The 21,398-nt window shown below is 45.5% G+C and overlaps 1 protein-coding gene across 1 annotated transcript in view; it reads left to right on the top strand.

The window, feature by feature from the left end:
- DPY19L3 (dpy-19 like C-mannosyltransferase 3) overlaps window positions 1-11,413 on the top strand; it is a 103,990-nt gene extending 92,577 nt beyond the window's left edge. The window contains exons 17-19 of the mRNA XM_004704713.3: window positions 3,735-3,867; window positions 7,075-7,233; window positions 8,696-11,413. Coding sequence (XP_004704770.1) covers window positions 3,735-3,867; window positions 7,075-7,233; window positions 8,696-8,857 — 454 coding nt within the window. The 3' untranslated portion in view covers window positions 8,858-11,413. The remainder of the gene's footprint in view (window positions 1-3,734; window positions 3,868-7,074; window positions 7,234-8,695) is intronic.
- Window positions 11,414-21,398: the final 9,985 nt, after the last annotated feature.

The raw sequence follows: 21,398 nt of genomic DNA, 5'->3' as shown, positions 1-21,398 counted from the left end.
TTTTTTTGCGGTTTCATTTTTATTGGAAAACCACCTAAAATCTTAAGACAAATGATTTTAGTATATAAATTGGATTTTGTTCTTTATACAGAATATAAAGATGTCCCTCATGAATCTTCCATGTGGAGGGTTTTTCGAGCCTGAGGGAAGACGTGGTTTGCACACACAAGTGTCTCTCCTGGGGGCGGAAGTGGGAAGCAGTGGTGTCATGCTCCTACACAGGACTCAGGACAAGTGACATCGTGGAGTGGCAAGAGGGCGAAGGGGCACATTCTAGTGAGTCAGACTCAAGAAGCAGACATGACTCAAAATCTGTGCGTAGCAGACTAGGCGGTCACTTTAGTGCGGACACTGCGGATGACCCCGGAGTGACAGGTGGGGAGGCCGTCGAGGGGTGCGCACCGCGGGAGCACAGCGAGGGAGAGCATTGAGGGAAGGGCTCGAATGGGGGATGTTCGCTAAGACAAATGAACTTCTTGTCAGCTGCCCCAACAAACAAAACCGGCATCATCTGGAGTGTTAGCACACGAGGGCGCGTTGGACCGGTCTCTGTGCAGCGTGCTAAGAGTTAGGGAGCACTTCTTCACTGGTGCATACGAATCAGCAATGTTACGGAACGTTGGTGTTTTTTTGTTTTGCGTTTGTTTTTCTTTTTTCTGGTCTCCTTCTTGCCATAGTTTAGGCATGTCTTATTTTGGATGGAGTATAGCGCTTATCAATGATTTTGTCTTGTGAAAACATGTGAAGACCACGCTCACCCTGTGCCGGAGGATGACCAGCGACCTTGTTTATAACTGCTGCAGCCCGTGCTTCCTAGATAAAACTGTCATCCAAGATCCCATCTCCTCTGAAAGGAAGCTGACGTCAAAAGGCTTTTCCAGGGCGTGGGGGAACTACAGTCTTGCTTGCTCTCTCTAATGCACTTCACAGCTATTCAAAGTCACTTCTAACAGGAGATTCCTTCAGCTTGAAAAGAGGAAGATTTGTCTTGACCCTGATTTCGTGGGTGGTGAAGCGGCCCCTGCTGACCCCCACGGTCTGGGGGTTGCTCACATCGATCTCGAGGAAGTTGCTGGGCGGCCCGTAGGCGTCATTCAGGTTCTGCGGCTTGGTGATCAGCCCCAGGTATCTTCCACCGACTCTGCCGCATCACCCCGTGGGTGAAGCCCCTCCCCACACCTCTCCCACAGTAACTTTTTACAAGATCTTACAGCCTCATCCTTCTCCCTCAGCGCAGCTTATAGATCTGAACAACTGACCTTGCAGTTAGCAACTCAGCACTTAACCCACTGGGCAAAAGGTTGCATTTTATGGTCTTCACTAAAAATTAATGAATATGTGATAGATAAATTACTAATTTATCTTGAAGTGTTTGCCTGTAGCAGGAGCTGAGCCTAGCTCTGTTAGCCTATAAGCTTCGTGAGGTCAGGCATCCTGTGTTTGCCAGCCCAGTACATTATAGGCCCTAAGTAGTGTTTCATGACTAAAGAGAGAGTAACTGTGACTCCTTAGTGAACAGACAGGGCTGGTGACGGCGGATTTACCCCTCTGTGGACCGGGTAAGTCATTGAAGCATTCACAGTGATAATCCAGGAAACGGGCCAGAAAGTTGGTTATTGGCCATGCCTGGATAATGGAACCAGCCAGCCATCTTTGCCAGATGGGCTTTTCCCTTTAGAAAAACATCACATGCTAACGGGGACCATAATGATAAAACCGTATAAATAGCGCTGTGTGCCTCCAAGTGCTAGTTCCTGTTGCATATTCAAACCCGTGATGCTCAGATAGTCTGGCATGTGTAATATTAATGAGTATGACAGGCTCAGCTGCTGGGTTGTCACTGGTGCAGAAAGACCAGTGTGCCACTCTACAGAAAGCACCGCAGACTGAGGTAATTCACCTCTGTGAGTTCTCACCTCACACTTATGATCTCCCTCCTGCATCCTAGAGCCACAGCCTCAAAGACAGCCGCAGGCTGACATGCCTGTGGTGCATTTTGTAATGGACTGGTTAAAGCCAGCTGGGATTATACCAAAAGAGGAAGACGTGCTTGGGAGGTGGGCGGTGAAGATCTTCCGTAATTTCTGTTTGTCCATCTCTTCTTGTTAGCCATTTTGGCACCGTCCAAATGAGGGTAGTCAGTAGATGAGGCACTGACTACGTGGTTACTAGAATAAAACAGCATCTGTAAAACCTCTTCACAAAGGAACCTTTACGTATTTTTATTGAAACCAGCATCTTCTGACCATGTGGGACAGATGTCTGAGCTTCCCCATGAATTACAAGCACTTCTTTGTTCTTGTGTCCCTGGGTTTTCAAGTCCAGCCACGTTGACATGACCCGTGTGTTGGACTGGGTCAGGCAGGATGCAGCTCGTGGGCCATCCTTCTGTCCTACCCGTAGTTCCACCATCAGTGACGATTACTGGAATGGGAGTGAACGCGAAGGTGATTGTCAGAGAGAAGCTTCAAAAGTAAATGTCACCGTGCGACTCGCGTCTGCTCACTTCTACCCCCGTTGCTGGGCGCCGTGATCTTAGTGTGGGGTTGGGATAAAGGATAGCATTCTCCTGAGAGCTGTGAATCTGACAGGGCAGCTCTTAGAAATTCAGCCCCAGAGCAAGTTTTCACGTGGGTTCTCTGCAGACTAATGAGAGCATCCTGCCAGGGCCACTCCTGCAGAGGGTGGTGGGTTTCAGTCATTTTCAGTAGGCTCTTTTCTTCTTAAAACGAACTCCATTTTACCGCAGTCTAGCAGACTCCTCTTACTCAGCACAGGGGTATGTGTAGCTCATGGTACCCCGGGCCTCTGGTAGCTTCTGTGTGGCTCTAGGGGAACGACTGCCTGGAAGAACGGTTGTGTTTTTGGTGATGATCCAAACCCCTCCCAACATCACCAAGTGATGGGCTAGATTTGCCAAAATGGAGAAGAATTAAGTCAAGTACCTTCTTCAGGACGTCTGCCTTTGGTCTTCTGTCATCGTCCCTCGCGTCCAACGGGAAGACAAAATCAGAGCCTTCGGTAATTAGAAAGTGAGATCATCATTTAGTGTTAGGAAGCCTTGTGTTCTTTAAGATTTCCATCATCTGAAGGAAATGCACAAAAGGAAAGCTATAATTCTTGTGTTTCTACAGTAGACGTCTTGTACATTCCCATGTTAAATAAGATAACATTTGCTACTTTGCACTCTGTGTTCCTTCACTTTCATGAATTCTGCTTTGCTTAAAAATAATTTATGGTAATGTCTGTGATCTTGGTTTCATTTTCAACAAAAACCTTATCACTTGCTCATGATCAGTTTGTGTTTTCTGGATGGATAATTTATTGTATCTTTAGTTTAATGGAAATTTAACATGGAACATGTTCAGCAAAAAGCAATAGCAATCTTTTGAATTCTTGTTAGCCTCTGCCCCTATGGAGCAGTCAGAGAGGATTATGGGTTTTAGCCTAGAAATCTTAGATTCAGGAGCTGCCTGCTTCGGGAGACAGTTTATTATAATAGTAAATCCATCAAGATAGGACATTACAAGCTTCCTAGTGAACTTGTGTACTCGCCAACAGTCGAAAGTAGGTGTGGAAAGTTTCCTAAAATATTTGGAGTGCAAATCAGAAACCCAGGCAGCCCCCTCTGTTTTCCCAATTCTTAGCACTTCTTGGAAGGCTTGGTAGTCTGAGTGTCTACTGTCTTTTCGGACATCTAGCTTTGGATTGATTCAGACTTTGAACCCTTTCAGCTCGCACACGCCGAGGAAGGCTGTGTTTGCTGGAAGCATGCAGCTGCTGGCTGGAGTCAAGCTGTGCACGGGGAGGATCCTGACCAACCACCCTCACTACGAAGACAAAAGCCTGAGGGAGCGAACCAAAGCGGTAAGGGCCCCCCCAGTGTGGGCTTCCTGTTCCCGGTCAAGATAAGATGTGTGGTGCCTGATGCACCCCTACAGCTTGTGGGTAGGGGCAGTAATCCGGAGGAAAAGCATAGGGCACAAGGCTGGCATCTCCTCGGCCCACTCACTGGCTGCCCCGGGCATGCTGCTGCTGCGCCCAGGCTCATGTTGGCTAGAGTAACTGAGGAGGTGGCATTGGGGAGCAAAGCCTCAGGACCACTGACTAGGAGCGGAAGAAGAAGGCAGGGATGTGCTGGTCACTGTGTGTGGCCCACTTGTTCTGCTTCATGGCATTTTACCTACAGTGCATAGCTATAGCACAGCCACAAAGTTAGAACATCAAGACGTACAGAAGGGGCTGGGGGAGGGGAAATGAGCTGATACCAAGGGCTCAAGTAGAAAGAAAATGGTTTGAGAATGATGAGGGCAACAATGTACAAATGTGCTTGACACGATGGATGTATGGATTGTGGTAAGAGTTGTACGAGCTCCCAATAAAACCATTTTAAAAGAAAGAAAAAAAAGAGACTGTAGTGTTAGGTCTCCTACCCCTCTCAGCCACTGGTTCCCCTCCTAGGTGGCAGTACTGAGACCAGTTTCTTATGTATCCTCTCCAGTGTTCTGATTGCGCATACAAATATATATGTACACATTCATATTCTTTTCTTCCTTTCTACACAAGGAATAGCATGCCATGTCATGCCGTTTTGGGGCACTTTCTATATTTTTAAACTCATTCCATAGCAATATATAAACATCTTACCTTATGATTTTAAAACACCATAATATTACATTATGTAAATAACCAAATTTTATTTAACTATTTGATTATTCCCCTGTACTGTAAATAAAGAACTTGTACATGTGTTCTTCTGCATAAAGCATTCATGGAAGATCTGTAGTTCAGATTCCTTGGCATGGCATTGTTGGGTCAGATAAAGTGGGTACCAGTGGTGTAGCTGGGGCCACTCAGCAATGCAGGAAGTGCCTGCTTCCCGAAACCGTGGCAGCAGGGTGTCACATTTTTCTGATGCTTCATGTTGGTCATTCCTTGGTCTTGGTATTTGAAAGTTATTCAAAAGTTTGGTTGTCAGTCTCCATATCCCTGAGACCTGAAGAACTAGATGGTGCCCACTACCTCTACCAACAGCTCTGAAAAGACCATCTTGAAAGTCCTGGATAGAGTGGGAGAAAATACCTTCAGAACTGAAATCCAGAAGCGTCAGGCTTAGTGGTTGACAGAGACAAGTGGAGCCTCCAAGTGGTGCTTCAGGTCCAGAATCGAACTCACCGCCTTGTTGACAGAAACAACCATTTAAGACCCAAAGGACAGCATTTACCCAAGGACGGAGGACTAGGAAAGAAGGTGGAATGGAAACAGGAAATTGTGGGAGCAAGTGGGATAAGCGATGTTACCATGTGGGAATTGAAATGGGTGAGTTGAAACAAAATGTGCAAGAAATAGTGAATGTAAAACTGATAATCTCTTCTGTAAACCTTTACCCAATTCCCAGTAAAAAGCTACATAACTAAATAAAATAGTTTGAATTAAAACTCAGAAAAAGAAGGATTTGTTGTCTTAACTTAGCAATTGCCCATTCAAATTCAGTATGGCTGTACAGGACAGAGGAGGGTTACCTTAACCAGAGTAGCATTTCTAAGGATGTCAGTCTGAACCACTGAGCTTTTGCTTAGCAGCCGAGCACTTAAACACTGTGGCACAGGGGTACCTTTTCCTTGACTCGGATCCAGCTATGGGAGTTTCCCAGACAGCCCGAGCAGGGGTGCCTAACTCACCGTGCTGTGGAGAAGGCAAACAGACTGTGCTAGGGAGTCTGGGGTCCTGCTGCCTTTCTTTAAGTTCCAGTCCCGGCCCTGGTAGCAAAGCCTAGCATCCTGAAAACCCCCAGATTCTTCTCATCCGTGGACACCTTTAGTCTCAGGCCCGGCCGGACTATAGGACAGCTTCACAGTAGCCTCCTCTCATCACATCCAGTTTGGCGGACACCGAGAATTAGGCCTTCCGAATGCAGTCCCTGAAGTCAGAACTCTAAAATGGAAGGCAAGCAGGAAGCAGGGAAACCACACTCCTTTCCATCATCTCCTGCCCCACCCCCACCAATTGTCCCCATTCCAGCACCGCCTAGGATGGAAGCCACACCTGGGCTGGGTGTGTTCCCTTCCCGTGTCTGACGATGCCCAGGAGGACTGGGAAGGCCTCCTCTCCCTCACGAGCGCCCACTGGCTCTGGTTCCTGGCACCCATCAGTGGAGCTGGGGCTTGGTCTCATAGTGATCAAGTGAGATGAAGCACAGAGATGTAAAGCCTGTACCTTTGACCAGGGCCTTCCCCCCAGCTGCCATCACCAGACCCCAAGCCCCCTAGAGACCGAGTAAGGGGGCACTGTATCCGTTGTTAGGTGCCATTGAGTCAGTTCTGACCTCTTGTGACCCCAAGCACAACAGAAGGAAACACGGCCCAATTCAGCACCATCCTCCCAGTTGCTCTGTTTGAGCCCACTGCTGTAGCCACGTGTCCGTCCATCTCTGAGGGCCTTCCTCTCTCTCACTGCCCGTCTACCAAGCGTAATGTCCTTCTCCAGAGACTGCTCTCCACAGGACGTGAGCTGAAGTCTTAACCACCCGGCCTCTGAGGGTCCTTCTGGCTAAACTTCTTCTGAGACAGATTTGTGTGTTCTCTGGGAAGTCTGTGATACTTTAAATAGTCTTCGCCAGCACCTTAATCAAATAATCACTTCTTCAGTCCTCCTTATGCAATGTCCAACTCTCACATGCATTTATGAGGTGAATTGAAAATACCATGGCTTGGATAAGGCGCACCTTAGTGCTCAAAATAACCTCCCTGCTTTTCAACACTCTTGTATGTAGGCCCCCTTTAAGGCCCCCTTTACTCCACCACATTATATACTTTGGTAAAATGGTCTCAGAAATAGCACCCACTGTGAATCTGCATGCCAAATCTTGATTTATTCCACAAGACTCACATTCCTCTGCTCAAGGCTAAATAATGTTCCTATATGCTCCAGGACTGCTGGTGAGTGGCCTGGGAGGGTAAGGGAGAGGAAATAGAGAGCAAGAGGCGGGGCCCGGGCCACCGATTTATGCCTTCAACAAACTCTGGCAGTAGAACGCGATGGTGCCCTCACTCCGTTTTAATCTCATTCTGAAAGGTTTATCAGATTTATGCCAAGAGGTCCCCAGAGGATGTACATGCGCTGCTCAGGTCCTTTGGCACCGACTACGTCATCCTGGAGGACAGCATCTGCTACGAGCGTAGGCACCGCCGGGGCTGCCGACTGAGGGACCTGCTGGACGTCGCCAATGGACATGTGAGCATATTCCCGTTTTGTGGATGTCAGGGCTCGGGTGGGGGGGGTGTCCAAGTCGAGACCTAAGCATCCCAAGTCCTGTAAATCAGGTTACATTTTGCAAGATGCAGCACACATCCACTGTTCTCTTGCATCCTGCAGAACTCTACTGCCATACTTGCAGGGCTGCCACAGGAGCCGAGGAAAGGGTAGGGAGGGGCCCTGGATTCCCAGCTTCACAGCAGCCAGCAGCTCCTCCGTTTGCTCTTTTGTGCCCTGGAGGTCTGTATAAAATCTACTTAATAAGTAGTGCACTGCTTAAAAACAATAACGTCCCAGCTCAAGCTTGTTTAAAGCCAGCACTCAAACAGGTTCTGTTAGCCCAGCGGCTCAGTGACATTGATTATTTCCCAGTTGGACAAACATCCTCACCTTTTCCCCACTGCTCCCTAACGTTGCTATCAAATCTTTCAAGTTGCTGTTGGCAGTTTGATTCCATATGTACATAGATCTTAAAAGAACATAAAACTTAAGGCACGCAATCTTTACTAGTTACAGCTTTTGTGACCTGTGGGACATATTTCACCCACCAATGTTTTCAATCTCTCAGGTTTCTTGGGATAGTCCTGTCTCAAAATTGTCTGTAAATACATGACCTGTGTAGCTGTGTGAATTTGTAGAATTTACCCTCATCTTAAATTATCCTCATCTTAACCATTCTTCCACTAGTGTCCACTTGGGACATGTGTTCCACATAATTGTATCAAAATCCACAATACCTCATAAAAAGTTTTCCCCTCAATTTCATTACTGAAAACACATGGTATCAACAAAAATTGAAAACAGAAATAATCTAGTTGTGCTAGAGTTAAACTAATATGGTTGGCCTTGGTTTAAAGTTCTCTTTGGCTAGTAAGTTCAGGAGTTCGTCCAGCATCCTTGATTCCAGAAATCTAGATTCCATAAGAATTTGAAATTATGTTTTACATTTCCCCTTTTTATTAGATTTTTCTGCAGTAGATTCAGATTTTTATCCAAGGAAAGTAATGTGCCAGAGTTATGTTATATTCAGAGGACCACAAAAGTGCACTTAAATTTTGCCTTCTGTATAACTTTTTATAACTAGGCTACATAACTATTTAAAAGAACTTTCTTTGGTCCTTGTAATTCTTCTCTTTGTTATCATCTGAGGGACAATATAGTACTTCACCAAGAACAAGGAGACCCAAGTTCCACCTTTGCCATTTATGCTAATCCTTGTATGACCCTGAACTTGCCTTCTCAGCCTTGATTTGGACATCTGAAAGGTAGAAGAGATGGACCAGATGTTCTCCAAGTTGCCACTGAAATTTAAATAAAATAATTTGATTTAATTTAACAAGTCTTAAAGAAACCGCGTAACTACTCCTACATAATACCTATTCTTGCATCTACGATCACATTTAAGTAAGTTTCTTGTTTGGGGGGCTGTGTTTGCTTGTAGATGATGGACGGCCCAGGGGAGAACGAGCCTGATCTGAAGGCTGCGGACCACCCTCGCTTCTGCGCAGAGATCAAGAGAAGCCTGCCCCCGTACACGGCGCACTTCACCAGAGTGTTCCAGAACAAGACGTTCCACGTTTACAAGCTCACCCGAAACAAGTAGCACAGCGTCCTCCTCAATCCCTATTTTTGATACAGCGAAACTCAGTTGATCATTTCTTATGTAATTAGGTACCCTGCACCCTAAAGCTGTGATGAGTAAGTTCTACAGATGTTTACACAAGTGTTAGCCATCTTTGGAAGCATCTTACACAAGTCCAAACTCTTTTCATCTTGTCTCTTTTCCATTAATGTTCTTCAGCATAAATGTTTCTCAGCATGGCCTAGCATTTTGTTGGGGAGATCAACCTGTGTTCACTGGTAGCCTGAACGGTCACCCACTCTTCTGGGAATTGTGAGCCTGTTCAGGATTTGAAATACATGTAGCCTTCAGCTGTCTTGAGACAGTTCTGGTTGGATTGAATTGAGGGTGTGTGTGATTAAGTTATTTGCTTTTATTTCACTTGTGAAGACCAATCATTCATTAGCTTTTTAAAGAGCTCTTTAGTGTTTCGTATCCTGTATTTTGGAGATTTTTGGTTTGTTTTTATTTTTATTGTTTTCAATTTTCATTAGGAAAAAAATCATGTTAGGCCTTTGTATGTATATGAAACTTTTTGGTTGAACTGTGTCTGAATTGTAGTGTGTAGTAGGATTTCAGTAATATGTATAATGTACTGTGTGTGTGTGTGTGTGTGTGTGTGTGTGTGTGTGTGTGTGTGTGTGTTTTGATGCGGAAAAGCATTGCCAACAAGTGTTCCAGGTCCATATTGTCTGTAGCCAGTAGAACTTGGGTTCTGACTTTAAAACCTGCTGGTAACTATTTAACCCCGCCTTCATATAAGAGAGCTTTGCTTTACTTCTTACTCATTTAAATGGACTGAGTTTGCAAAATTTTGTAAACTGTTTGTGTTTTTAGCCTTTGTATTTTTTTACAGCTTACAACCTTGCAAAGTGAATATTTTTAAAACGCTGGGGCTTAACAAATTTGCTGCTGTGGTATTTTTAGCAGACAGCATTTTCAGACCGGGTGGGCTTTGTGTCTCCAGTCTGCTGTGAGGTCCTGCTAGTGCGACTTTTCCTGACTCAAAAGTGCCTCCGAGTCCTGCCTACGAAGAAGCAAATTGAGGGTACCTGCCCCCCAAAGTTCTGATGATTGCTTTTCGAATTAAGTTTTCCTGGTGGGGGCTTGTCGAAGTTGCTGATAAAAGCATATCATGCATTGACTTCAATCGAGATGGCAAGCGCGATGAACTTCCGCCCTTGTTCTTGCAGATGTAAATGCTTCTCCTTGCCATTGAGTGAAGCCAGGTAACACGTGCAGCAAGGTGGATAGTGCACGTGCAAATCGTTTTATATCCAGTTAGTACTTCCTAAGCAGCTGTCAAAACGTTTTCTACACTGTCATTTTGAACACAAGGATATTTGGCTTTTATCAAAATTTATTTAAATAAGAAATCGACAGTAGCTACATTATGAAATTATGCAGCTGAAACGACTGAATTACATGTTCCTTATATTCCTTAAGAAGATGGGCGACCACTGCAGTTTTGGATGACACAGAAATAAGGCATTTTAATCAGTCTAACAACTCTTAAGTAAGCCAGTAACGATGCATGCCTGTTGCAGCTGACAGCATGGGTCAGAGCATCCTCCGAGTGCCTTTCTCTAGTTGACACAAGCACATGTAAGGTACAAGTGCGTCCACCAGTGTGGCTGCGTTTTAAAATTCTCTGTTACCTTTTCAGATACATTGAACTTTGGTTTGAATATTCCTGTATGTGTTAGTCTAAGCACTTTGGGTATTTGAAATCTTGATCACATGAAAATGTACTTAAATTTTTTGATGGCATACGGTGATTTTTTTTCTTTTAAATTGTGGTCATTCAGTGATGCTGCCCCCACTACCCCAACCCCCCACCCTTCCACCCAGTGGGTGCCATTGTTTGGGTACCATTGTCTCCAAAGCTTGTAGTCTTTAGTAAAAGGTATAAAGTGCCAAAAAGATCTTGTAAGACAAAATCCATATCCTCTTTCCAAGACACTGTGAACATGTACAGTCCAGGCTGTTTCCTGATGACCAGATCTCTCAGGAAACCCATGCGAGACGCTGAGTGCTCCTCGGCCGTCTCTGAGGACCCTGCCATCAGCAGACACAGAATCAAGGAGAAACCTTCTGAAGCCCGGCTCCGGTTTCCAGCCCCTGTACCAAGAGAATTTCCGCTTGCATCTGGTGCACACTCCCCTTTGCAACTGTGTTCACATTTGGCAGTTGCCGCAGATTAAGGCTCTAGTTTTGGTGGTTAGCAAAGCCCCTGGATTGTGTTCAGATTCAGCTGTCAGAACCTCTGAGTCCAAGCAAAGCGCTCTCACCTGCTGAACGCAGCAGATGACCGGGGGTGCTCCGCCTGCTGGGAGCCCACACCCTGCCCTTCTCAGGTGCTCTCGCGCCCTCACCCTTGGTTGAGCCATGTGCCAAAACCAGCATGCTCAATACTGAACATTGCAAGCACACAATTGAAATACAGATTTGCTTAAACCAGGGAATTTGGGAGCCCTGGTAGTGGTTACGAGTTGTATTGCTAACTACAAGGTCAGTAGTTCAAAGCCACCAGCCGCTCTATAGGAAAAAAGAGGAGGCTTTCTACTCCGGTAAAAAGTTCCAGTCTCAGAAACCCACAGGGGCCGTTCTCCTCTGCCCGCTAGGGTTGCTGTGAGTCAGGACCCCCTCGCCAGCAGTGTGGGCTTTGGGGCAGGGCGATGGGTGTGGGAAGCCTTATTTGAATGAATATTCAGTTGGGCGCTTTGGGAAGATTGGATAACAATATATTTGGTCATACAGTACTTCAAATAGGTGTGCTTGGGCAAGTTTTAAAACAATGAAGAAACAAAAATCAAGCAAAGTTGTGAACTAAAATGGCTTCAGAGGTTGAAGGACTCATTCCATTTTGTAAGATTCCAAACTGAGAGGGATGGTTCCCAAACATCCTGTTATGACTCATGTCAGAAGTAGTGCCACAATCACTGGACCCTTATAGAAAGGAAAAGATTGTCTTTACATCAAGTGCAGATAAATGAACGTACAGCTTTGTATTTTAAGTTTTCATTCCTTGCTTGGACCCTCACTGCACACTTGATCCACTACTGATACTGATCACAGTGGCTAATACAGATGCTCCTGAAGCTGACAGGTCAGTCACTTAGAAAGAATGGGGATTCATTTCCAGTAATATTAGCGGGAACATAATTCAGTGTCCTCTAGGCCACTTGCTGTCCACTTACTGACCCTGCCCTTTGTGAGATCTAAAGTATTTGGGGGGGGCGTGTATTTGTGTTTGGTGTGGGTGCTGCTGGGTGGCAAAGGCATATGTAGATATCGGGTCTGCAGCTTCATTTTACAGTTAATTTAATCCAAGATGTGGGAATTTTAGCTCACTTTGGCCAAAACCTACCTGGGTTAACAGAAGTACTGTTTTTAAAAATGGAATTGAAACCTTTGAATTATGTGTTTTCGGGTTCACTTCTGACTCTCGGCAACCTCCTAGGAAGATATTAGGATGTCCTTAAATCATGTGTCTCATTTGATATGCTTGCAAGTGCTGTATACATGCCACCCTTTGGCCTGCAAGAGAGTGCTTGTCTGTTCCTGTAAAAGGCTTTAAGAGAGTGGCTTCCTTTCTTGGGCAATCGATTTTGTTTTTAACTTCCTGTAGAGGAAATCTTTACAGAGAGCTGTTATAATCTGTTGTACCAAGATATATGGAGATTAAATGCTAAATAAAACTCTTTTAAGTCACAAAATGAGAAGTGTCTTTCATGTTCATGAAAGTTGAAAACCAAGAAGTCAGATTATGGAAGAGCACGAAATACAGGCAGATGAAGAGTCGTGGGCGGCAGGTGGATGTGGCGAGGTCTTGATTGTGCTTGTTAACGTGGGGGGAGTTGATCTCATCACAGGAATGTTGCTTTAAGTGCTGCTTACCGGTTTCCCTTCCACCTCAAGCATATCATTTCCGTTTCTAAAGAGAAGGCTGCTATCAGCCAAAATTACCCTGGGAGAGAGCAATGCTTTGTGTTTTGACCTTTGGAATAGTTTCTACTTTCTTGATTCCATTCTTAAACCTTAGTAATTCAGGAAGATGGTGGCAGCCTCTCTCGTTGGTAACAGTGTGTAGGGAAACCAGTGTGCATGATTCTTGAAATGCCAGGCAGACATGGTTGGAGAGACGGATAGACTTCCAAGTCAAGGAGCCCCCCGGTGAGATCCCAGCTGCTAGGGACTGGCCGGTGCTGCCCAGCAACGCTGTCCTCCACCAAGGTAGCACAGTGAGATTCGGGATACAGTGAACTGTATGTACGGTTGGTTGGTTAGGTGACGCCAGGCTGTTGGCAGATGAACTCTTTCTTTTCCCTCTGCCCTTTCTGAGGCAGTACCACATTCACTTCATAATCCTTTTCTGTTAATTTGGTATTTAAATACTTGCTCTATAAGGTTGATTTTAAAAATGCAGCCAAAGAAATGGGTTGTGAAATCAATGTAGTGGTTGCAAGCAACATTTCTAGAAGGGGTGGGATGGAAGAGGAAGGAAAGTGTTGCTTTGTGAAGCGTATGTGTGTAGTCTGTCTGAGCGAAGGTCCCATCTGTACTTGAGAAGAATGTGATTGTGTGTTCTGGAGCTAGCAGTTAGGTCTGGCCACTTTGTCATTGTCCAAATCTTTTAGTTCTTGTGGGTTCATCCATCCATGTCTCCAAAGATTAAAATTGAGTTTTCTATTTCTCCCTTCTTGATTTTTGACAGTTATTTTATTTACTTATTTATTTAATCATTTTATTTGGAGCTCTTACACAATCCATACATACAGCCATTGTGTCAAGCACATTTGTACATATGTTGCCAGCATCATTTTTGAAACACTTTCTTTCTACTTGGTTTCAACTTCTCCCTCTCCCATCCTCCCTCTCCCATCCTCCCTCCCTCTCCCATCCTCCATCATGAACCCTTGATGATTTATAAATTATTGTTTTTTCCATGTCTCACACTGACCACTGTCTCCCTTCACCCACTTTTCTGTTGTTCATCCCCCTGATGTGGGGTGGGGTGGGGTTGAATACGTTGATCATTGTGATCGGTTCCCCCTTTCTCCCCAGACCTTTCAATTACCCTCCTGGTATTGCTGCTCTCATTATTGGCCCTGAGGGGTTTATCTGTCTTGGATTCCCTGCGTTTTGTGCTCTTATCTGTACCAGTGGACATGCTCTGGTCTAACTGGATTTGTAAGGTAGAACTGGGATCATGATAGTCCGGGTGAGGAAGCATTGAAGAACTAGAGGAAAGTTGTATTGGTGCTATACTGCACCCTGATTGGCTGGTTTCTTCCTTGTGACTCTTCTGTAAAGGGATGTCCAGTTGTCTACAGATGGGCTTTGGGTCTCCATTCTGCCCTCCCCCATGTTTGCACTGATGTGATTGTTTGTTCTGAGTCTTTGATGCCTTCTCCCTTGATCCCATTGACACCTCATGATCACACAGACTGGTGTGTTTCTTCCATGTGTTTTTTTTTTCCCCCCTTTGGTGTTAGTGTGTGGGGTGAAGGTGTTAGTGTTGGAGGTAAGGGTGTGTGTGGGGTCCCATGTGGGCTTTATGCTTCTCAGCTAGATGGCCGCTTATTTATCCTCAAGTCTTGAAGACCCCAGATGCTTTATCTTTTGATACACGGGAACCATTGGCTTTTTTCACTACATTTGCTTATGCACCCATTTTGTCTTCAGGAAGGTGAGTATCACAGAATGCTAGGTTATTGGAACAAAGTTTTCTTGCGTTGAGGGAGTACTTGAGTAGGGGCCCAATGTCTGTCTGCTACCTTAATACTTAACATATAAACATGTGCATAGATATCTATTTCCCTATCATTATATATGAATATATTTATGTATGTGCATGCCTGTATTTAGACTTCTATAAATGTCCTGTGCCTCCTACTTCTTTCCTCTATTTCCTTTTACTATCCTCTTGTCCCACCATCATGTTCGACCTCTAATTCCTCTTGATTACATTGCACTTGATCAAGGCCACCAGGCATCCTATGTCCTCCTTGCCATCGATTTTAGATCACTTGTTGTTCCCTTGTCCCTGGGTTTGTTGGCTTCCCTTTTCCGTGTCCCCGGAACAGTCAGTCCTGTTATTTTCTCCTCAGGTTGTTTATCCCGCCTATCTTATCTAGATAGACATGCAAAAAAAATAACAAACACCAAAACAACAACAAAATAAAAGCTTATAAATAGTTTCAGGTCTGTTGACATTGATGCATGTTTTCCAGTCAAGCCTATGAGGTGCCACACTGTCCCCAAATTCTATTTTTAGGGTTCCTCAGGGTCTTCATTGCTTTGCTCTGTTGTACGCCCTTTGTGTTTTGCCCTGGTGCGGTAGGGTCAGATCAGGCACAATTCCCGCACTGTGTCTCCCATGTTGTCCGCCAGAGCTATGGTTAAGTGAGGGATGGGTCCTCTTTGTGCATTGGCTGCTCTGAGCAGGAATATCATCACTGGGGCTTTGTGGGCCAGGATGTGTTCCATTCTCTCTTTCTTCCCTCTTCATTTGCTCCTGTGTGCTCTGAGCAGACCCGCCCCTCTCCCTGAGCTGTAGCTTCAGTGCTGTCCTCTGAAGTGCATTCTTCTGGGGAGGGGGTCCAAGTGGCTGGGAATGCAGCCGGCCCTGCAGGCAGTTAATTTTAAGAACCACAAGACTAAAGTTCCAACAGTGCTTATAGCAGTAGGCATGCCAGAACTCAACTGTGTCGCTGTTGAAATGACTCATGTTCACCAAGACAGAGATGAGAGCGACAGTGAAAGGGCCTGATTTATTGCATGAGCTTCATTACACTGTCTGGTGGAGCATTGACATTTCCCCCACAGGCACTTTCCAAGCAACTATTTAATTACAGAGCACACATCTCAAAAAATTACCTGATATTTGCTTTTTGATATCAAAGCTGAGAACAGACATTGCAGGCAGCATAATGTAGAATACTGATCCGTGGCAGAAGAGAAAAATGGCTGACGTCTGGTTTTATTTCACGATCAAGAACAGAATGGACAAAGGCCAGGAGGAGAGGTAGGCCATCGTCTACAGGAGGATCTGATCTTTGTCCCATAAACCAAAGAGCAGTGAGAGCCAGCAATGTGGAGTCAGTGTGCTGACAACTGCCTTGCTGAGAGATGCCCAGCTGGCTCTCTGGAGCTAGCCCACACAACAAGGACTTGCTGTTCAGAAGTCCTCCGAGACTTGCATCCATGCACCTTGCCTCCCAAAATGCTCAAGACAGTCATTGGCATGGCAATAACCTGGTATAGGATGTAATACCTCCGTAGCACACCTACTCATGGATTAACCCTCCTTAGCTGACATTTGATAGTAACGACAATAGTAAACTATTTTCCCCACTGTTTTGCATAACAATACATGTCTGGCATGTCCCTGACCATCAACTCCATGTGCATGGAGCTAGGAAGCTTAAATTACAATATATTTCAATCCCCATGAAGGAAAGGTGTGTGACCTCCCCAGCCCCCAGGGCTGAGCAGAAAGGAAGAAAGGGCTGGAGTGGAGCCAACAGGAATGGGACCCTGTCTGGCAGGTTCTGGGTGTCCACAGGGGGTTGACGCCGAGGCAGTGGCAACTTGTGTCTTGAAGGTGGGCCATCAGGGCCAAGGAAGACGTGGTACCACAGGATGGGCCCAGCTCTCAGCCTTGAGAGGAGGCAAGAGGGGTGTGCTGCAGTCAAAGGAGCTGAGGTTAGGAGATGGGAAGCAGCTGCCTGGTGCCTGTGCAGTCCTTTACTCTTCCTTGATGCTCCTCCTGGGCAAGGCAGGCTACCTGTGCCGAGCGATCAACGGGTAGCAGTTGGTGGCAACTGCACTTTACAGTTCAGGGCAGAGGCCAGGTCTGGCCAGCATGGTCTCAAAAGTAGCTCTGCATTGCCAATTCTTGGGCAGAGGGAGGCAGGGCTATTCAAGGAGAGCCAGCCAGGAATACTCAGGTGAGTAGCTGGTGGTAGGATCCAGGAGGCAGTGTGTATCCATTCTGTAGCAGCCAGACCCTCCTAGCTGCAGACAGCTCCTGCAGTTCCCACCAAAGGTATTTTGGAATCATTGAAGTTTGTCAGGGGAGCCAGCCCCTAATAAATCACAGGCCCAGCAGGTGCAATTGTACAACTAAGATATATAACGATTATAGGAAAGTCATAGAGAATAAGAGAGATAGGAGAGAGAGTAAGATGAAAGAGTAAGACACATTTCATGGTAGCTTGCACACCTCCTGGACGGCCATGATCTCACCAGCCAGATCCACGCACAGCGTGGGGCAAGAGGGCAGGAGGAGTTTCTGGCCAAGGCCCATATATACTTAAGGGCGTGATTACAGGTAACCACACATGTCCCAGGAAGGGGCTGTACAATAGGCATACACATCACAGGAAGGGGATGAGCTAAGTGGAGACTAGATATACATGTGACAAGAAGGGCGGGCCCTAGATTCAATATGGCAACCTAACCTTGGTCATCCTCAAGTGGGCTTGGGCTCTCCATCAGGAAAACAATCTAATATCCTTATCAGAAGGAAGTGGGCCGGACTTAGGGTGTGACAGACTATACAGTCTGCTCTAGATGGCTGACAACCCCCAGGGAGAATAACCTCTGACCTGCTTTCGTTGACCTCCAAGTGTATAGTCATTCAGCAAGCAGCTAGGTCTGGCATATAGTTGGGGGAGTCAACTTGGGAGAAATCTTTCTGTATCCCACAGAGGTATAAATTTGTGCCACTCACCCTGGAAATAAGGTGACAGAGTGAGAGGACCTTAGGAATGGAAAGGGGACAACATTTGGAGCACCTTGACACTGGAAGACTGCAGAGGGCGACGGCCAGTGACCTGGGCAGATGCTCACCGTACAAGTGAAGAGGAAGGTGATGTCACTCTCCATTTTCACATCCAGCCCTGTCACATCACGGCCCGGTCCTTGGAACCTAGCATGTCAACCCGTGAGGAGTGTGAAGAAATAGGACAACGGAATATTGGCAGATATTTCTAAATACAGTTTAGAAATGCAGAGAGGGGATGGAGGCTGGAGAGAAGGCCCTGGAGGTGAACCCTAGCTACCTGAGACGACCTTGGAGGGGCTCCTAGCAGCTTTCAGGTGCACAGAGGGAAGTGACAAGTAAGGCTTAAACAGGCATGCGTGTGTAATGTCTTTAGCATAGACCGAGCAATAAAAATCCTCATTTTTGTTTTTATTTGTTGTGGGTATGACTGTTATAAAGATATTACGAAATTACTTTCCAAAGTGATTGCGCCCACTTACTTAGCTTATCAGCAATGTGGAAAACCTGTGCGATCTGTGGGGAGGGAAATGACACATCTAGGAAAGAGAACATAAACAAACAGAGCCGTTTCCAGCAATTCTACCCAGAGATGCCAATGTTGGGCTCCATGCAATGTTGGAAGCCGTACTGCTGACACTGGAGCCCCAAATGGGGCAAGAACATGGTTTTAGGTAACCTGGCACTGCTAGGAAATGGATAGAGGAACCAAGAGGGGGTCAGATAGGAGATCTTTCTCTCATAGAGCTGGGATTCCAGAGGGCTACACTCCCAGATAAGGACAAACACACTCTCCACCAGAGGATGCTATGAAAACTTTTAGCTCTGAGTCAGGCACATACCAATCACTGACATGGATTTGAAGCCCTAAGTGGTCCCCAAACCTCTCAAGGAATGGATTCCATTTGAAAACTGTCTCCGTGGCCTGGTAGGGAGTGATCAAGGGTAATGTAACGAGAGGAATTACTGAAACCCAAATGAAGGCTGAGCATGATAGTGGGACAAGAAGAAAGTAAAAGGAAATAGAGGAAAGAGCTAGGAGGCAAAGAGCATTTATAGAGGTCTGAAAAAAGGCATTTACATATGTAAATATATACATGCAGATGGGGAAATAGAATTATGTGCATATATTTATAGGCTTAGTATAAAGGTAGCAGATGGACATTGGGCCTCCACTCAAGTACTCCTTCAATGCAAGAACACTTTGTTCTATTAAACTGGCATTCCATGATGCTCACCTTCCCGACATGATCGCTGAAGACAAAGCAGGTGCATAAGCAAATGGGGTGAAGAAAACTGATGGAGCCCAGCTATCAAAAGATTTAGTGTCTTGCGTCTTAAAAGACTTGAAGGTAAACAAACAGCCATCTAGCTCAGCAGCAACAAAGCCCACATGGAAGAAGCACACCAGCCTGTGATCATGAGGTGTCAAAGGAATGTGGTATCAGGCATCAAAGAACAAAAAAATATCATTGTCAGTGAGGGGGAGTGTGGGGTGGGGACCCAATGCCTATCTGTAGGCAACTGGACATCCCTTTACAGAAGGGTCGTGGAGAGGAGATGAGCCAGTCAGTGCAGTATAGCAATGATAAAACATACAACTTTCCTCTAGTTCCTAAATGCTTCATCCCAATCCACTATCACGATCCCAATTCTACCTTACAAATCTGGCTAGACCAGAGGATGTACACTGGTACAGATAGGAACTGGAAACACAGGGAGTCCAGGACGGATGATCCCTTCAGGACCAGTGGTGAGAGTGGCGATACAGGGAGGGCCAAGGGAGGGTGGGGTAGAGAGGCAGAACCGATTACAAAGATGTACATATAACCTTCTCCCTGGGGTACGGACAACAGAAAAGTGGGTGAAGGAAGACGTGGACAGTGTAAGATATGACAATAATAATTTATAAGTTATCAAGGATTCATGAGGGAGAGGGGAAAATGAGCTGATGCCAGGGGCTTACGTGGAGATCAAATGTTTTGAGAATGATGAGGGTAACGAATGTGCAAATGTGCTTTATATGATTGATGTATGTATGGATTGTGATAAGAGTTGTATGAGCCCCCAATAAAATGATTAAAAAAGAAAACTGTCTCCGTCTGGTATAGCCTGGGTCTGTGTTACTCAGTGCCATCAAGTCAGTTCTGACCCTGTGCACGAGGGAGCAAACCTGCCCGGTCCTGTGCCATCCTCACAATTGTCCCTGTGCTTGAGCCCATGGTTGCAGCAAAAAGTATTGCTACTGGTCACTCCATCTCGTTTAGGCCTTCCTCTTTCGCTGCCTCTCCACCCTGCCAAACAGGTACTTCTCCAGCGGCTGGTCTCTCTCAGAGACACATCCAAAGTATGTAAGATGACGCCTTGCTATCCTGCCTCTAAGGAGCACACTGGTCTTACTTCTTCCAAGACAGATCAGTTTGCCTAGCAGAAGCAAATTTAAATCCTCTCGGAACGAATTTACTTTTATCCTAGTCCTTGAAGTCATTTCACAAATAATTTTACAAAATGCAGAAACCTCAGCATTCTTGCAAGATGGTGATGTAAATGAACCGCCCTTTGGACCCTTTCCACCAATACAAGAGAACCATCTAAGTCTTGAGGAACTCTGAATTGGGGATCAGAAATCCACAGTGGGGAACTGAAGATGGGAAAGACCCGATGAACCAACGAGTTGCAGACAAGGACAAATTTTAAAAAGTATTGCTACTGAAGTTCCAGTTCATGCACACGTTTAATTCAAACAAAACGTGTTTAAGCATGTCCCTGTGGTCAGGGGATGGCTGCAGGCAAGGTGTTCAGTAATACGCTTGACAACATCTTACTAACCACACCAGGACCAAACTCGCTGCCATTGAATCGATGCTGACTTGCTGCGACCCTATAAGACATAGTAGAATTGCTCCAATGGGTTTCTGAGACTGAAGTCCAATAAAAGTGACTTGTGAAGGGATCTGCTGAGCCAGTTGAATTCAAGGCAGAGAAATCATCTCAGAAGGTTATAGTTTAGGAGACCCCCAAATGGTTAATCTTGATAGATTTTTTTTCTCAAAGGGCACAGATAGGGGCTTATTATGAGAAGTTTTAAGAAAATTGGAAATTGCATTCGTGAGAAAAAAAACCAGCACAAAAGTTGCATTGAGGAATTTCCTCCCATCATGACAACACATCTCATTCTTCAAGGGTAGCACTGGGAAATCTTACCTCAAGATCTCCAACCTGATCTTGCCAGTTCTGAAGTCATTTTGTTCCCCAAACTCAACACTTGAAAGGAATGTGATTTGAGTCACATTTGTCATGGATAACAAAACTGCTGTTTGACATATAAATCAAAGAGTGCAGAATTGTTTGGGAAGTGTTAAAAGAGATGGAAGCACCGCCTTCACGATTGTATAGACTTGGATGTTGAGAAAGAATAACTTCATATTTTGATATGCTAACCTAATGGGGTATCTGTGATTTTGGACAACCAACAAGGGGAATGCTGTGTTTGTAAATCAGGAAAGGTATGTCAGGATTGTATCCTTTTACGATACTTATTCAATCTGTATGCTGAACAAATAATGCCAGAAGGTGAACTCTATGAAAAAGAGCGAAGGGGTATCAGGCATCAAAGACAAAAAAAAAAAAAAATAACAACATTGTGAATGAAGGGGAGTGCAGAGTGGGGACCCAGGGCCCATCTAGGGGAAATTGGACATCCCCTTGCAGAAGGGCTGCAAGGAGGAGAGG

Source organism: Echinops telfairi, unplaced genomic scaffold (assembly GCF_000313985.2).
Source record: "Echinops telfairi isolate 266 unplaced genomic scaffold, ASM31398v2 ScPeMD7_2291;HRSCAF=2852, whole genome shotgun sequence".
In the NCBI taxonomy this organism is placed as follows: Eukaryota; Metazoa; Chordata; class Mammalia; order Afrosoricida; family Tenrecidae; genus Echinops; species Echinops telfairi.
Note: the sequence above shows the minus strand (reverse complement) of the source record. Positions and strands in the feature narration are given on the sequence as shown.